Genomic DNA, 13,426 nt, shown 5'->3' on the forward strand with positions numbered 1-13,426 from the left:
ATTGTGGTATCAGAATACTTTTACCTTCGAACAAAGGATTCCTTCGTATCAAATAGCAGCAAGTGGAACTGAGAAGAAGGCATTCAAACATTGAGCTCTTTCACTTTGTTACCGCCTCACAATCTAGCCCAGGGGTCTCAAACTCAGTTGACTATGGGGGCCAGATATACTACCCCGGAAAGGTCGAGGCCCATGGTAAGGCCGGGGGGAGGGGGGTTTAGAGAGAAGAGACCTTGTGCTTGCTGCGCGTGCAATTTTTATGCTTGACTTGTTTATATGAATGCTTGCGGCAGTTACCTCATGTGATAACAAGAAAAATGACACCGCCCAGCCACCAAGCTAAGCATGCACGCTTTATAGTAGTTCCAGTTGCTCAATTCACTCGGGAATTAATCAATCTCTCTCTACATGTATCGAAAAAAGAAATTATTCGTACGACGGTTTTCGTTTTCTGACGATCGTTATAGCAGCAGTATGATTAAACACTTATATTTTAATGTTAATATTTTCTGAAGGCGAGAATTTTGACCTTAGTCTTTGGCTGTTGCTCCCGCTGAGTGAGAGTTTGTGCAGCCGAGGTGACAAATAATTGGAAAGCAAGAATTAAAACTAAACACAAGACACATTAAAGCAGTATAGAATACACTATATGAATATGTTATAAGAGGAGACTTACGTTTTGGGTGGAATTGAATCAAGGGGGGGCGGGGGAAGGGGCTATTAGGGCACATGCCATTTCTACAGTCCAAGTCATGGGAACAAAAGCTCACAGCCAGTTTTGCGGGCCGCGCCCCCAGAGAGTCGTGGGCCGCATGTTTGAGACTTCTGGTCTAGCCCCTCTCCTTGATAACGCTGGAAGCCTTGTCGCTTGCATTGCCTTGTCGCTTGCCTCCTCTTAATCCTCTGTTTTTCGATTCCATTACCTATTTTTATCTATTCCAGTGTATTTTTTATTGCTTCTTGAATGAAACAGGCGAAGTGCCATGCCAAGCTTTAACTTTATTAAAAAAAAAACAGTGGTCTGCACTTCCAATAGACTACTTCCATAGATTTCTTACTTCATGTATTGCATTCTGGGATCCTAAGGGCTAGTAGTCAAATGCGTATGGAATTCGCTTCCCACTAAATCCCACAATGCATAATGTAGCATTACGCCTAGACCAGGTGCTTCGAGTTTTGGAATACGTCTATTGCACTGTGAACCTGAAAAGTGATGGCAACCTATTCAATTTGAACCAGTATTTTTCACACTCCTACATAGTGTTTTTAAGAACTGAAAAGCCTGCTTTTGTTAACTTGTTGCTTGTTTTCTTCTTTTTTAGCCCATGTGGTGGCCAAATTTCCAGACCAGACGGAGTCAAGTGTCCGCGCTTACTCACGGCGCCAGTGTGATAATGCTTCGTCAGCACTAAAGAAGAATGGAGGCGGGTCCCACGCCAGACTGTTCGAGGATGCCTGCAACTAAGGAACCTCCATTCTTCTTTAGTGCTGTAAAAACTGCCCTCGTATTCTTTTGTTTGCTTTTCTGCACCACACTCGGGACAGTCATTCATTCTGATTTACAGAGAGAGCTCGGTGAATGAGGTGGACAAAAATATGATTACATATAAAATTGAAGTCTGTGGCAGGACACTGGGCATGATGTTTTGCATTGTGCAATGTCCCACCTCGGACTTCAATTTTAGGTCTGATCATATTTTCGGCCACATCATTCGCCAAGCTCTTTCTGTAAATTGCGGTGATTGGCTATCCTGAGGGTTGTGCGGGAAAGAAGACAAATGAAAACTCGGGATATTTTAAGGGCAGACACAAGCTTAAATTTAAAATAATGATAATAATAGTGATAATGATCCCTAATAGCTTTATTTGCATATCATAGATTTCTTAATGAAGAGTGACATATCTTCTTAGGCAGGTATATTAAATTGTCCTAGAGAGCTGAAAGGTTTCACATTACACATACGCCTTTTGTTAAATCTCTGCCAGTTTCATTCCTATCATTTGAGTAGTTCAGAAGCTAAGTCTCTAGACAGTGTCCCTCCTTCAAAGTCCTTAGTGTATAGCAGTTTCTTTAGAAAGTGTTTTACGGTGATGTCTATTTGAATAAATAAATTATGAAACTTTACTATGCCTGAGTCTGAGTTCAATGGGTGAGCACTTTTCAGTGCATTTGGTTAATATAGAACATATTCTTTTTGCAGTGCTAAAATGTATTTTAATGCATTTGGGAAGCAATATTTAAATATATTTTATATCTACGTAAAGTGTGCTCCAATACATTTCCAGAACACATTTAAATGCATTTGGGAAATACATTTAAATGTGTTTAATATATGTATTTCCAGTACATAATATATTTAAAACACATTAAAATGCATTTGGAAAATACATTTAAATATATTTCAGATGCGTATTTGCTATTTTTTTAATATGTCTGGGGTATATCTTAGTATATTTAAATGCATTTCCAGTGTGGACAAAAGAATATGAAATAATACGTGTATTAAATGCATTTTGAAATGCATTTAAGTACAGTCTTTTTTTGCTAAGGGGGTGCTCGCAAAGCTTGATGTTCTTCCAGTCATCGACTACATCGCCGTCAACGGCACCTTTCTCTCCGCAGACGTGTCTGAAGACCAGTCCACGTCTCTCTTTGGAGCGGGCAAACCAGCCTTCTGATGCTTTCAATGAAACAATCTTCATCTTACACTGCATACTTCTCTGCTTCAAGTGAACTCACTCTTATATCAGCTGCAGCAAAGGTGAAAGACTGATGGCGAGTCGGTCCGCCGAAAGCCAAGAGAGTATCGACACTTTTGGGATTTACGGCACTCACGTAGGGAACGAAATAAGAAACTTGCCAGCCTGCCTCTGGAATGAAGCTAAGTTTCAAGTGAACTCACTTTTACATCAATTGCATTGTAAAGCTAGGTGAGAGACTAAGCAATTCTCAATCTTCGGCTTCGGAATAGGCACCCTGTATCGCTGCTTTGTGATGTGCATTAGACTCCCCTTTATGAGCGCCTGTCAGAGGGGACGCTTCTGCAGCGGCGTGAGTGCAGCAAGACCGAGAACAGCAATGAAAGCTTGCACTTCGATGTGGGCACTGGCGCCAAAGCACTGCCTTGCATCACTGTTCACCGTTGAAACAGCTGTAGCTGATGAAGTTCAATGGCGGAAACAAGAAAACCTCTGCAAGGGTTCTGCAAGAACTGAATGTAACCCCTGACCCACGGAGCATGAAGCGGATGGCAGAGAAGGATGTGCGTCAAACAGCAGCATCTGCACACAAGCGTACATCAGCCGAAAACTTGCAGCAAGTCCTCAAAAAACGACATTTGAGTGCCAATAGTCAAGTGAACTATATTTTGGGTGCCAACTAGTTGGACGGCCCTCAAAAAGTGACATCTTTCCCATAGTCAAGCTGACTATTCCTAGACCATATACAGTCGAGCCCACTTATAACGGCCCCACTTAAAACGAACGTTCGGTTAATACGAACAATTTCTCATCCCCAAACATATTTCGCAAGAATCCTGCACAAAACGGCCCACTTTTAACGGCCATTTCTGAGCGCAATTCTCGGATAGAACGAACGAAACGGCGCTGACGGCGCCGCGACCTTGGCTGCCGGCGGAGATAAGGCAGGGGAGAGTAGGCGCAAAACGCGGAGGAGCACCGGCAGCGCAACACCCCGACAGCGTCGGGTTCTTGGGGAGGGGGATGGGGAGGGAAGAGGGAACGAAAGGGGAAAGCAAGACAATCAGGCCTCCCAGCCCAACGCTTTGCACGCGTTCTGCTCGAAGCGTTGGGGCCGTGTGCAAAGCCCCCCTTTTTTTTTTTTTTTGCATTTTTTTTTATTTTTTATTTTGAGTGTTGGGGTTTCGCGGTCTTTTGTCTTTCGTTCCGTCTGAAGCGTGTTGCCTCTCGTCGTTTGGTTTCGGCATTTCGGCTCGACCTCCGCGCAATCGTTCAGTCTACGGTCACTCGCCGAGTCATCGATCGTTATGTCGGACATTGCTTCAACTGCGAAGAAACGCAAGGCGATCGACATGGGCACGAAATCTGCAATCCTTCAGGAGCTGAGCGCAGGGGCGAAAAACGGCGAACTGTGCAAGAAATATGGCTTATCGAAGTCCACCATTTCGACGATCGCCAAGGAAAAGGAGAAGATCATGGCAGCAATGAGCATGAATGGTGACTGCAGTGCTCGAAAACGGCTGCGGCACGCCGCGTACAAAGACGTCGAAGACGCTCTCTTCAAGTGGTTTCTCGACGCAAGAACTATGAACGTCCCCATCAGCGGACCCCTGCTGCTTGGGAAAGCCAGGGACTTCGCGTTTCTCCTGAATTTCACAGAGTTCAGCCCTGGAAACGGATGGCTCCATCGCTTCAAGGAGCGCCACGGGATTGTTTACAAGTCCATCGTCGGGGAAGGGGCATCCGTGGACATAGAGAGAGCGGAGCAGTGGCTTGCTGACAACCTGGACGAGATCTACAGCTACAGTGAGCGAGATGTCTACAACGCGGATGAAACTGCGTTGTTTTACCAGATGAGGCCTGTGCGTACGCACGCGTTAAAGGGCGACAAATGCGTCGGTGGGAAGCACAGCAAGGTGCGGATAACTGTGCTCCTGTGCTGTAATGTAGACGGCAGCGACAGGCGCTTGCCGTTTGTGATTGGAACGGCGAAGAAACCGCGCTGTTTCACCAACCCCCTGCCCGTACGGTACCGAGACAGTGTCAAGGCTTGGATGACTCGGCAACTCTTTGCCGAATGGCTCACGGAGCTTGACAATGCCATGGTCAAGCAAAAACGAAAGATCCTGTTGATCCTGGATAATTGCTCAGCTCATCATGTGAACCCACAGCTGAATGCTGTGACTTTGATGTTCCTCCCTCCGAACGCCACTGCCAAGCTCCAACCCCTCGACATGGGGATCATCAGAAATTTCAAAGTGTGCTACCGCCGCCGCGTCATCGAAAGGCTGCTCATCGCAATCGGCCGACCAAGTGCGCGAGGGCCTCAGCTGACAATTTCTCTCATGAACGCAGTGGAAATGCTGAAAGCCTCCTGGATGGAAGTCAGGTCTGGCAGCATCAAGAACTGCTTTCGAAAAGCTGGGATTTCGTTTTCTCCTGCGGAGCAATCTCCTGCGGAAGCAAGCCAAGACGATGCGCAAAGCATCGACTCGACCCTGTGGACCCAAGCCGTTGCTGCTAGTCTGACAGAGGAAGGGCAGACGTGGGACGACTTCGTTGACGCCGACGAAGATGTCATCGTCTCGGAGAGCGCCTCCGATGAAGCTATCGTGCGGGTGGTGCGGCAGGACATTGCGGCGTCCGACGACGAAGAGGACGACGAAGACGACGTCGGCGATGGGGTTGCTCCCTCACCTCCGGTTTCGACAGCGACGGCTTTGGGGCACATAGCTTCGTTGAAGCAGCTGGTGTACGCACGGGGACTGAGCGATGTTCACATCGATCAGCTGAGCAACCTGGAGAGCGCTATAATTGGATCTGCACTGCGGAAGCAAACAGCGATTACGGACTTCCTTGAATAAACGCCATGCACATCGATCGCAGGTGTTGCGCTTTCCAATCCGTGCCGTGCTTACTTATTTATCTTGAATTTTAAGGGTAAGTCCATTTATAACGAACTTCTCTTTGAGCGAATGCGTTTCGTGTTGTAGAAGGGTTCGTTGTAAGCGGGCTCGACTGTAGTGGCAAAATTGTGCTTGCACAAGTGTGTTTTTGTCCAGCTTAATTTTATGTTTTTACCCTCTGTGAGAGTTCATTTGCTAACTTGCAAATTTGGGACCCCTTACGGCTGTGGAGGAGTTCGGCTTGCCCACCTTTGTCTGGATCCTTGTTTGTCGAGTTTGGCTGTGGTCGGGGCACCCGCTGAAGGTGTGGTCAAGCTTCCATCATCTTTACGACACCGTGATTTCCAACATCAGGGGTCTGGAAATACTAGAAATACTGCAAGAGGTCTTCAGTTAAAGCTACTTCAGTTAAAGATGCAATGGAGAGTGCTGCTAAGGGGAGCTCTATTAAAGTGCTAGAAAAGGAAAAAGAGAAAAACAAGAACTTGATAGCATGCAAGGAAAGCATTTATGGCATCTTCACTACTGTAAGAACACCCGTAAGGGGGGCTGAAGGGGGATGGTGTCCTCATACCTGCCAAGTCTTCCGGATTACCCGGGAGACTCCTGGATTTTGACAATTTCGTACGGTTGTACAATTGACAGGGAAATCTCCCGGTAAAGGCACTTGGCCCCCGTTTCTACCCGAGTCCTGCTCTTTGTCCGGCCACATTGGCATAAAATCCAATCGAATCCTATCCAAGCACTTGACTGTTCTTTATCCAATCCAAGCTAGTTGGCTTAGATTCTCTTTTCTTTGTTGTCACTAGTGGCGAGCTACAGCGTCCCTCGGCGTGCAACGTTTCCTTGGCCTCTGCCAGTCATGGCTTTAAGCAAAGAGCGCGAATGCAAAAAGTATCTGCAAGTATTTTTAGAGAGCTATACAACCGAATTCGGTTGCATTGTGGAGTCACAGAATACCAAGCATCACGCATTCCGCGTCGTTTGTTGTTGCGACATAAGCGTTTCCCATGGTGTCAACAGCGATGTTGTCGCCCACGTCCGATCGCAGAAGTACGTCAGCCAACTTCGCAGCCAAGAGAAGCAGCAGCAGCTTGGACAAACACAAACACAAACAAGACAGCGGCAGCGACGTTGTCCGTGTGGAGTGCTTGTTTACCCAATGTGGTCAAGGAGGACGGCAGGGGAAGTCACCGAAGATAGAAGAGTACTGGCTCTTTTTTCCTTCCAACTCTTCACGGACATTATTGGTAACACTGATTAATTATGTTTAATCATAGTTTCCAATGCTTGCATCACGGCTTTTGCAAGTGCCACCACCAGCTACATTTGTTAATATAGTTTGAGTAGGCATCTGTTACATTAAAATAAAAACATGACTGCCTGCCAGACAGATAATTTATGATGCACGTTTCTACAGCATTCAACAATATATTTAGTGTATAGTCTACTAGTTTTCACCTGAAGAACTGTAATAAAAAAAAGTCCGGCTCCTTGCAGAGCGTTGCAAGTTTCCCCTTTTATGCAGAGAAGGGATATGTAAGAAAAGCCTTGAAACAGCGCTGAAACGGCACTGTTTCAAGGCACTTTCGATTAGATATATGCTATTTTATCAAGACATACATATTTCAAACACCAAAAGCATTGCTTTTGCCTCTGACAATCAAATTTTGCGAGAACTTCTTTGTGCGACATATGAAAAATGTTGGTGTTGCAACTGGTTTCTCCAGCATTGATAACATTGCAGAGACTAGCCACAATTTTGCCTTGTGACTGTCATAATTACATATTTTGAACATAATTATGAATGAATAAATTCCATTTAAATTCTTATAAATAAAATAATCCTAAATTCTTTTCATAGGACTCCATGCTGAAGGACTTCGAATCCTCAAAGACCTGCGATTTGCTGCTGCAGCTGGAGCGAAACCACGAGCTGCCGACCCTTGTGCAGCTGGTGCCAGCTCGGCCACCAGCTTCACAGCTTGCTCCAGTGCAGCAGCATCTGTTGCCTGCCCAGGCAGCTGGTCAGCCGCTGGCCAAGCAGCGGGCAAGGAAGGTGGCACGGGCCTACTCCCGGGAGGAAGAGGGCTCCCTTCGCCGCATAGTGGAGGAGTCGACAAGGCAGATGGCGAGTCGGGCCAAAAGACAAGAGTAGCGACCCTTTTAGGATTTATGGAATTCACGTGGGGAATGAAGTAAGACACTTGCCAGCCTGCCTCTGGAATGAAGTCAAGTTTCAGGTGAACTCACTTTTATACCAACTGCATTGCAAAGGTGAGAGACAGCAATTCTCAAGCTTCGACTTCAAAATAGGAACCGTGCATCGCTGCTTTGTGATGTGCATTAGACCCTAGGCAAGCAGTGGTTTTTCACTGACTAAATTTCTAATCTACGGCTGGGACACCAGATGACCGACTATACTCCGTTTACCCTTATGGTGGACTGCAGCAAATGCTATGAGCCAGAGCGTGACCTTTGGGAGAGGTGTAGTCAGGTGAAACATTCACGGTGCTGGAGCGGCTACAATGGCTCGCACATATATCGCTTTTTACATTACTCAGTTGGTTGCATATTACAAATACTAAATAAGTAGAAGTCTCTAAAGAGAATGTTGGTTTCCAGGCAGTGCAAGAAAATAGTTCGGAATTGCTCACTACGTAAAAAGTTGTGCATCACAAAACGAAATCCAGGCAATAGCAACACACCCTCTAAGTCAAGAGTGGCCGTCACGACCCGTCCTGGTGTGCTATAGCCATGGATTACAAACTCCAAGTGTCAATGTCCTTAAAAATATCTGAATAACGCAAATTTCTACCATGCTTTACCAAAGGTGTGCTATAGCCATGGATTACAAACTCCAAGTGTCAATGTCCTTAAAAATATCTGAATAACATAGATTTCTACCGCTTTACCAAAGGTTACCAAATTTTGTACGAAGGAAGTCAGGACTAAAGTAATGTTGGGCTAATGTTTCATTGAGGTGTCATAAAATGATGATGATGCCAGCAGAACTCACCATTGGAGGGGAAGGGGGGGGGGTCAGTCAGTACTAGCGGAAGTATCCAAAGTCTCCATGGGATGGTGTACCCGAACTGGCTTGCATGCTAAGGCAGCTAACGGTTAAGGCTCTCCACAGCCAACCATGTAGCGGAAGCCGTCACAATGATCACTGTCTCAGTTCACCACTCATCTCGCATCACTCTCTCGAGCTTCTTGGCCTGTTCGAAGTTTGTTGAGCATGCGAGAGTCTGAGACACATAACACTCTGCTGACATCTTCAGTGAGGGTACCAATACTGGTGGTGAAAGTGACCAAGATGGAAAAGATTGTGCAGCCCCAGGTGCCAGTCTTTCAGATTGTCGTGCAGCTCTACTCTAATCACGATGAACTGTAATGGCGCGGGAGGCTCGCCATACGGCGTTTTCCGTACACTAACGAGGCAGTTTTTGATGAAGAACGGTGAGCTTTCCTCAAAGTTAGACGCATGGCTCCATGCCATCCGGACCTCAACATGAATCTGGTGAGGTCATTCTTGTCTTCTCACAGAGCTGGAGCCATGAAGGTTACCGACACGCTCTGCCAGAATTGCTTCACGCATCTGGGTGAGAAACTTTCTGCTTCCTGTGCTAGTGAATTGAGCTCAAGTTCATGCCCCAGCGTTCTTTCCCAACATGTGCTCAAAGATTTCAATGAAGGAATCGCTGGCGGCATACCGGAGGCGACCTCGCCGAAAGTGGCGTAGGCAATTAATCCAAAAACTCGAAAGTCCTATCAGAAGAGAAAGCAAGACAAACTAGAAGCTGCCTTTAGTCGAAAAGTGGCTAAGAAATTAGGTACTGCCTATGGAACAAAACCGAGCAGCTCAATCCTCCCAGCTCCTGCTTTGGATGCGACAAGTGGTGGCTTAATATGCATCAAGCTTTTGCAAAGGCATTGTCCAACCGGAAGAGATGTCAGCTCTTGACGCTTATTCCTTCCAGCGTTACAATTGTCGAAGCAAAAAAAAAAAAAATTCCAGAAGCACCATATGCTTGCGGCGAAAGTCGAGAAAACCGCAGACAAATTTTGGTACATGGAAATCGCCAGATTTGTGCATCGGGCAAGAAGGTTGATGACAAAGTATTGCAGTTCGCCACCGAGTACAACACGAATGACGATCTTGACTGTTCAGTTCAAAATACCAACACGAAAGATCCTGCGAGTCATTAAGGATGGCAAAAAGGAAGTCATAATGAAAAGATACATGACAAGGTCCATTCAGGAGAAATACCTGATGCATCCCAACCCGGGAACTAAATTGGGAATTACTAAATTTTACTTATTCCGCCCAAAATGGGTGAAGACCAACCCAAAGCAAACAGCATGTGCCTGCATGTCCTGTACGAATTGCAACCTTTGTTTTTCTGGTTTGACCCGTTTGCGTGAAGAAGAGATCACGAAGCAGGCACTGATATCCATGTGCCTTTGTTCAGAACCGACACCTAGTTGTTTGAGATGCAAATGCAAAAAATGTCCGAATGCCCATAATCTCATTTCTCAAATTTTGGAAAATTTGGAAGAGGAAGATGTCACATTTTGCAGGTGGGAAAAGGAGATCTAATCGAAAAACGACCGAACCACATGTCTTCCTCAAGGAACTGCAGACTTGAACCATTAGGTGCATTTCGCATGAATACATTTGGAACCCCTAGGGTGACGCAATCCGACTCGCCAAAACCGAAATAGCTCAGAAGCGAATTGTGCTTCACTTTGATTTCACCAAGAATTGGACAGCTGCGCTACCAAACGAAATTTAAGAGTACCATTGGCACAAACACTCGATATCAATTTTCACATGCGTCGTATCAACTGCTAAGGGTCCACAGAGCTTCGACGTCATGTCTGTAGATATCGGTCATGACACACCACATGCTCTGCTCACAATCCAATTGATTGAAGACTGGTCAGAAGACAATGTTCCCGTTTATTCCAGCATCACCTAAGTGTCTGATGGAGCCACATCCCACTTCAAGAACCGCTACCACCTCTTCGAATTTGCACAAGGCAGCTCTGACAAAGCAAAATGACTATTCTCGGCATCCAGCCACGGCAAGAACTTATGTGACGGAGTTGGTGGCTAACTGAAGCACCTCACCACAGTACCCAATTTTCGTTCGCAGGACGGCTCCTTGATACAGATGTCAGAGAACTTCATTGAAAAAAATTAAAATAATGACAAGAAGCGTTGTGCTTTTTGACTTACCGGAGAAAGAAATCGATGCATACGGCAAGCACAAAAAAGAATGGGCCTCTGTAGGTGCTCGCAAAGGGATACGCTCCTGACATGTGTGGTGCACAATTCGCGAGTCATGCCAGGAACCTAACGTGACATTAGCATGAGATGTACAGTCTCCGGCAATATGAAAGACATTCGCCGATGCTCTTATGCAGCCGTGCCAAGTCCACCTACGCCGGACGCACTTTTTTTAAAGGCGAAAATAGAACAAACATTTATGTATTTCCAAACCCAAGCAATGTGTGCCTAGCCAAAAAATCTACCGTGGCTGCCTAAAATAAAATCGTGAACTGGACCATTTAAAGCACAGCAACTTATTGTATTACAAGTGCATCCTAAATATATTATATTAGCCTTAATAAACCTGACTTTATACTGCAAGTTGGTGTTTGTTTTCTTAAAAAATTGTCTTCACTTCACAAAAAAAAACTCCGTCCATTTTCCCCGCTTTTTTTCTGTAAAATGCTTTTCCTTCTTAAAGAGGGGCATGTGATATATTTTTTTATATACACACTGCCGATAAAGAACAGGCACTTACATGGTTATTTGATCGCAAGCGACAAATCACATCATGAATTGACAGCCTGTGCTGGGTGCTTCCGGGGCATAACGGTGACGGGCCTATAGCACGACGTGGCCAGGCGCAGTGTATGTGCCTTACAAGTTCTGTACAGCACAAACAGATATATGACCCCGGTCTGGCTACATGAATGGGTCATTCTGCTCTTTTTGCGGAGACAATAAACCATCTGCTTTTAACGCAAAAAATAAGCAGTATATTCTTTGCAACAAAGTCGACCTGCGGAAATCTGCGTTCGGCCATTCTGAGAGCGTGGGTGCAATTTCGATCACTTGTAGAGAAGACAATAAAAAAAGGGGAAATCGCATCGAGCCAATAGAAAGTTCATCTGATCGACCAGCAATAAAAAAAAAAAATGAATGAAATAAAAAATTTCTTTTTAATAAAGCAGATTCAAAATATTGGTAAATCTCATTTTTGACGATACTTTAGATTTACTATAAAATACTCTGTGAAAATAAAATAAACTTAACTTATGCCATCAAAAGCCCATGTATAGGACGACTACACCCGCATTGTATTTGGTGACGAATATAATGACTCGTAAGATACAAGGCTCTGAATATGCCACCAGATTGTCAAAGAGATAATGCTTGGCATTTCTTACTTCAGTCAAAAGCAATAGTAAGGTATTTTCCTTTCAACTAAAAGACAGTCGGCATGGTATACAAGCAATCAAGAAATTACTGTCAGTTTTGCAAGCTTTCTGTATTCATACTAATGCACAGAACTGGGTAGAAAAATCACGGGTAGAAAACAAATTTCCACCCTGCTCCACTTAAAAAATTTCTTTTTAAAGGGCAACTCCGCTTAATTTCAAAAATTTTGAGATAGTGGCTGATTTTGCTTTTTGAAGCACTCAAAAACAATCCCCAATCTTTTGTTTCATGAAAAATAAAATATTTTTCGTGTAATTTTACTCTAGCCATGATTACAAACCGAAACCGAAACGGTGGCAAAGCCGGACAACATTGTATATTCGGCATCACTAAGCATGTACACCCACGTGATATACAAGGGAAGAAGGAGCTCCCCTCTTATCAGGATCCTCCTTTGTGCCTCCTGGATTAGCACAGGCGTCGCTATTCTCCTCCCAGAAGATTATAGAAGATTAACCTGTCACTCAAAATTCTTACAAAAGCAGCTTCCCTCTCCTCCTTTTACTTGGTGTTCAAAAGTATGGGATGTAACACAAGCCGCGCTCAACGAGGCGATCGGCTTATCAGTAGTATCAATAGTCGAGCGCCGGGCCGGCCGAGCGCGTCACTCACGTCTTTCACGGCGCTGGCGCCACCCATGCTCTCCCAGAAAAAAAAAAAAAGAAAAAAAAAAAGAAAGAAGCTGTACATGCTTGATGACGTCGTGGACGTGCCGGGAGAAGGAATTTGGAGGAAGCGGAAATGCAGCCGGGCAGTGTTGTCTGGCCCGCACGTCTCATCCAAAACCAGCGGATTCGTGCTTGTCAAAATTTGACAGCGATTTTAATGAACTTCTAGGCGGAATTCCGTCGTAATATTTGCCATGGGGGTTTTGTAGATGATGACAAAGAGAACTGTATAGTTTTGCACTACTGGAAAAGAAGCGGAGTTGCCCTTTAAGAGAATTTTTCTTTCTTTTAGTTTTGAAAAGCAGTTTTGTTTTTTACAAACGGGCATTTACCGTAAAATCCCGAAAGAGAGCCCACCTAACATCGAGAGCAAATCGGGTGAAAATATGGAGTGGGCTAACCTTCGGAGTACAATCGAGAAAAGTTAAACAAATTGCTATTTTAGGTTGTGTCGCTTCCAAGCTTGTTATGGTGGCGAGGGGTAGTGAAGATGACTGTACTTCTCAGTCAGCAACGTTCGCTTATATCCCACCACAGCTAACTAGCTGCATTTAAGCAGAGGCCATCATTGATCACAACACTACTATTACTAAGGTTGGGCTAGTGTCACTATATGAAGCTACGCTTCAGAGTAT

At 45.0% G+C, this 13,426-nt stretch overlaps 1 protein-coding gene across 1 annotated transcript; it reads left to right on the forward strand.

Moving 5' to 3' along the window:
* Positions 1-3,671: 3,671 nt before the first annotated feature.
* Positions 3,672-5,646, forward strand: LOC115329103 (tigger transposable element-derived protein 6). The gene has a single exon (XM_029990582.4). It carries the CDS (start codon positions 4,008-4,010, stop codon positions 5,562-5,564), a length of 1,557 nt encoding a protein of 518 aa, XP_029846442.3. The 5' UTR covers positions 3,672-4,007; the 3' UTR covers positions 5,565-5,646.
* The last annotated feature ends 7,780 nt before the right edge of the window (positions 5,647-13,426 follow it).

The sequence above is a fragment of the Ixodes scapularis genome, unplaced genomic scaffold (assembly GCF_016920785.2).
Source record: "Ixodes scapularis isolate PalLabHiFi unplaced genomic scaffold, ASM1692078v2 PGA_scaffold4__175_contigs__length_147842914, whole genome shotgun sequence".
Classification (NCBI taxonomy): domain Eukaryota; kingdom Metazoa; phylum Arthropoda; class Arachnida; order Ixodida; family Ixodidae; genus Ixodes; species Ixodes scapularis.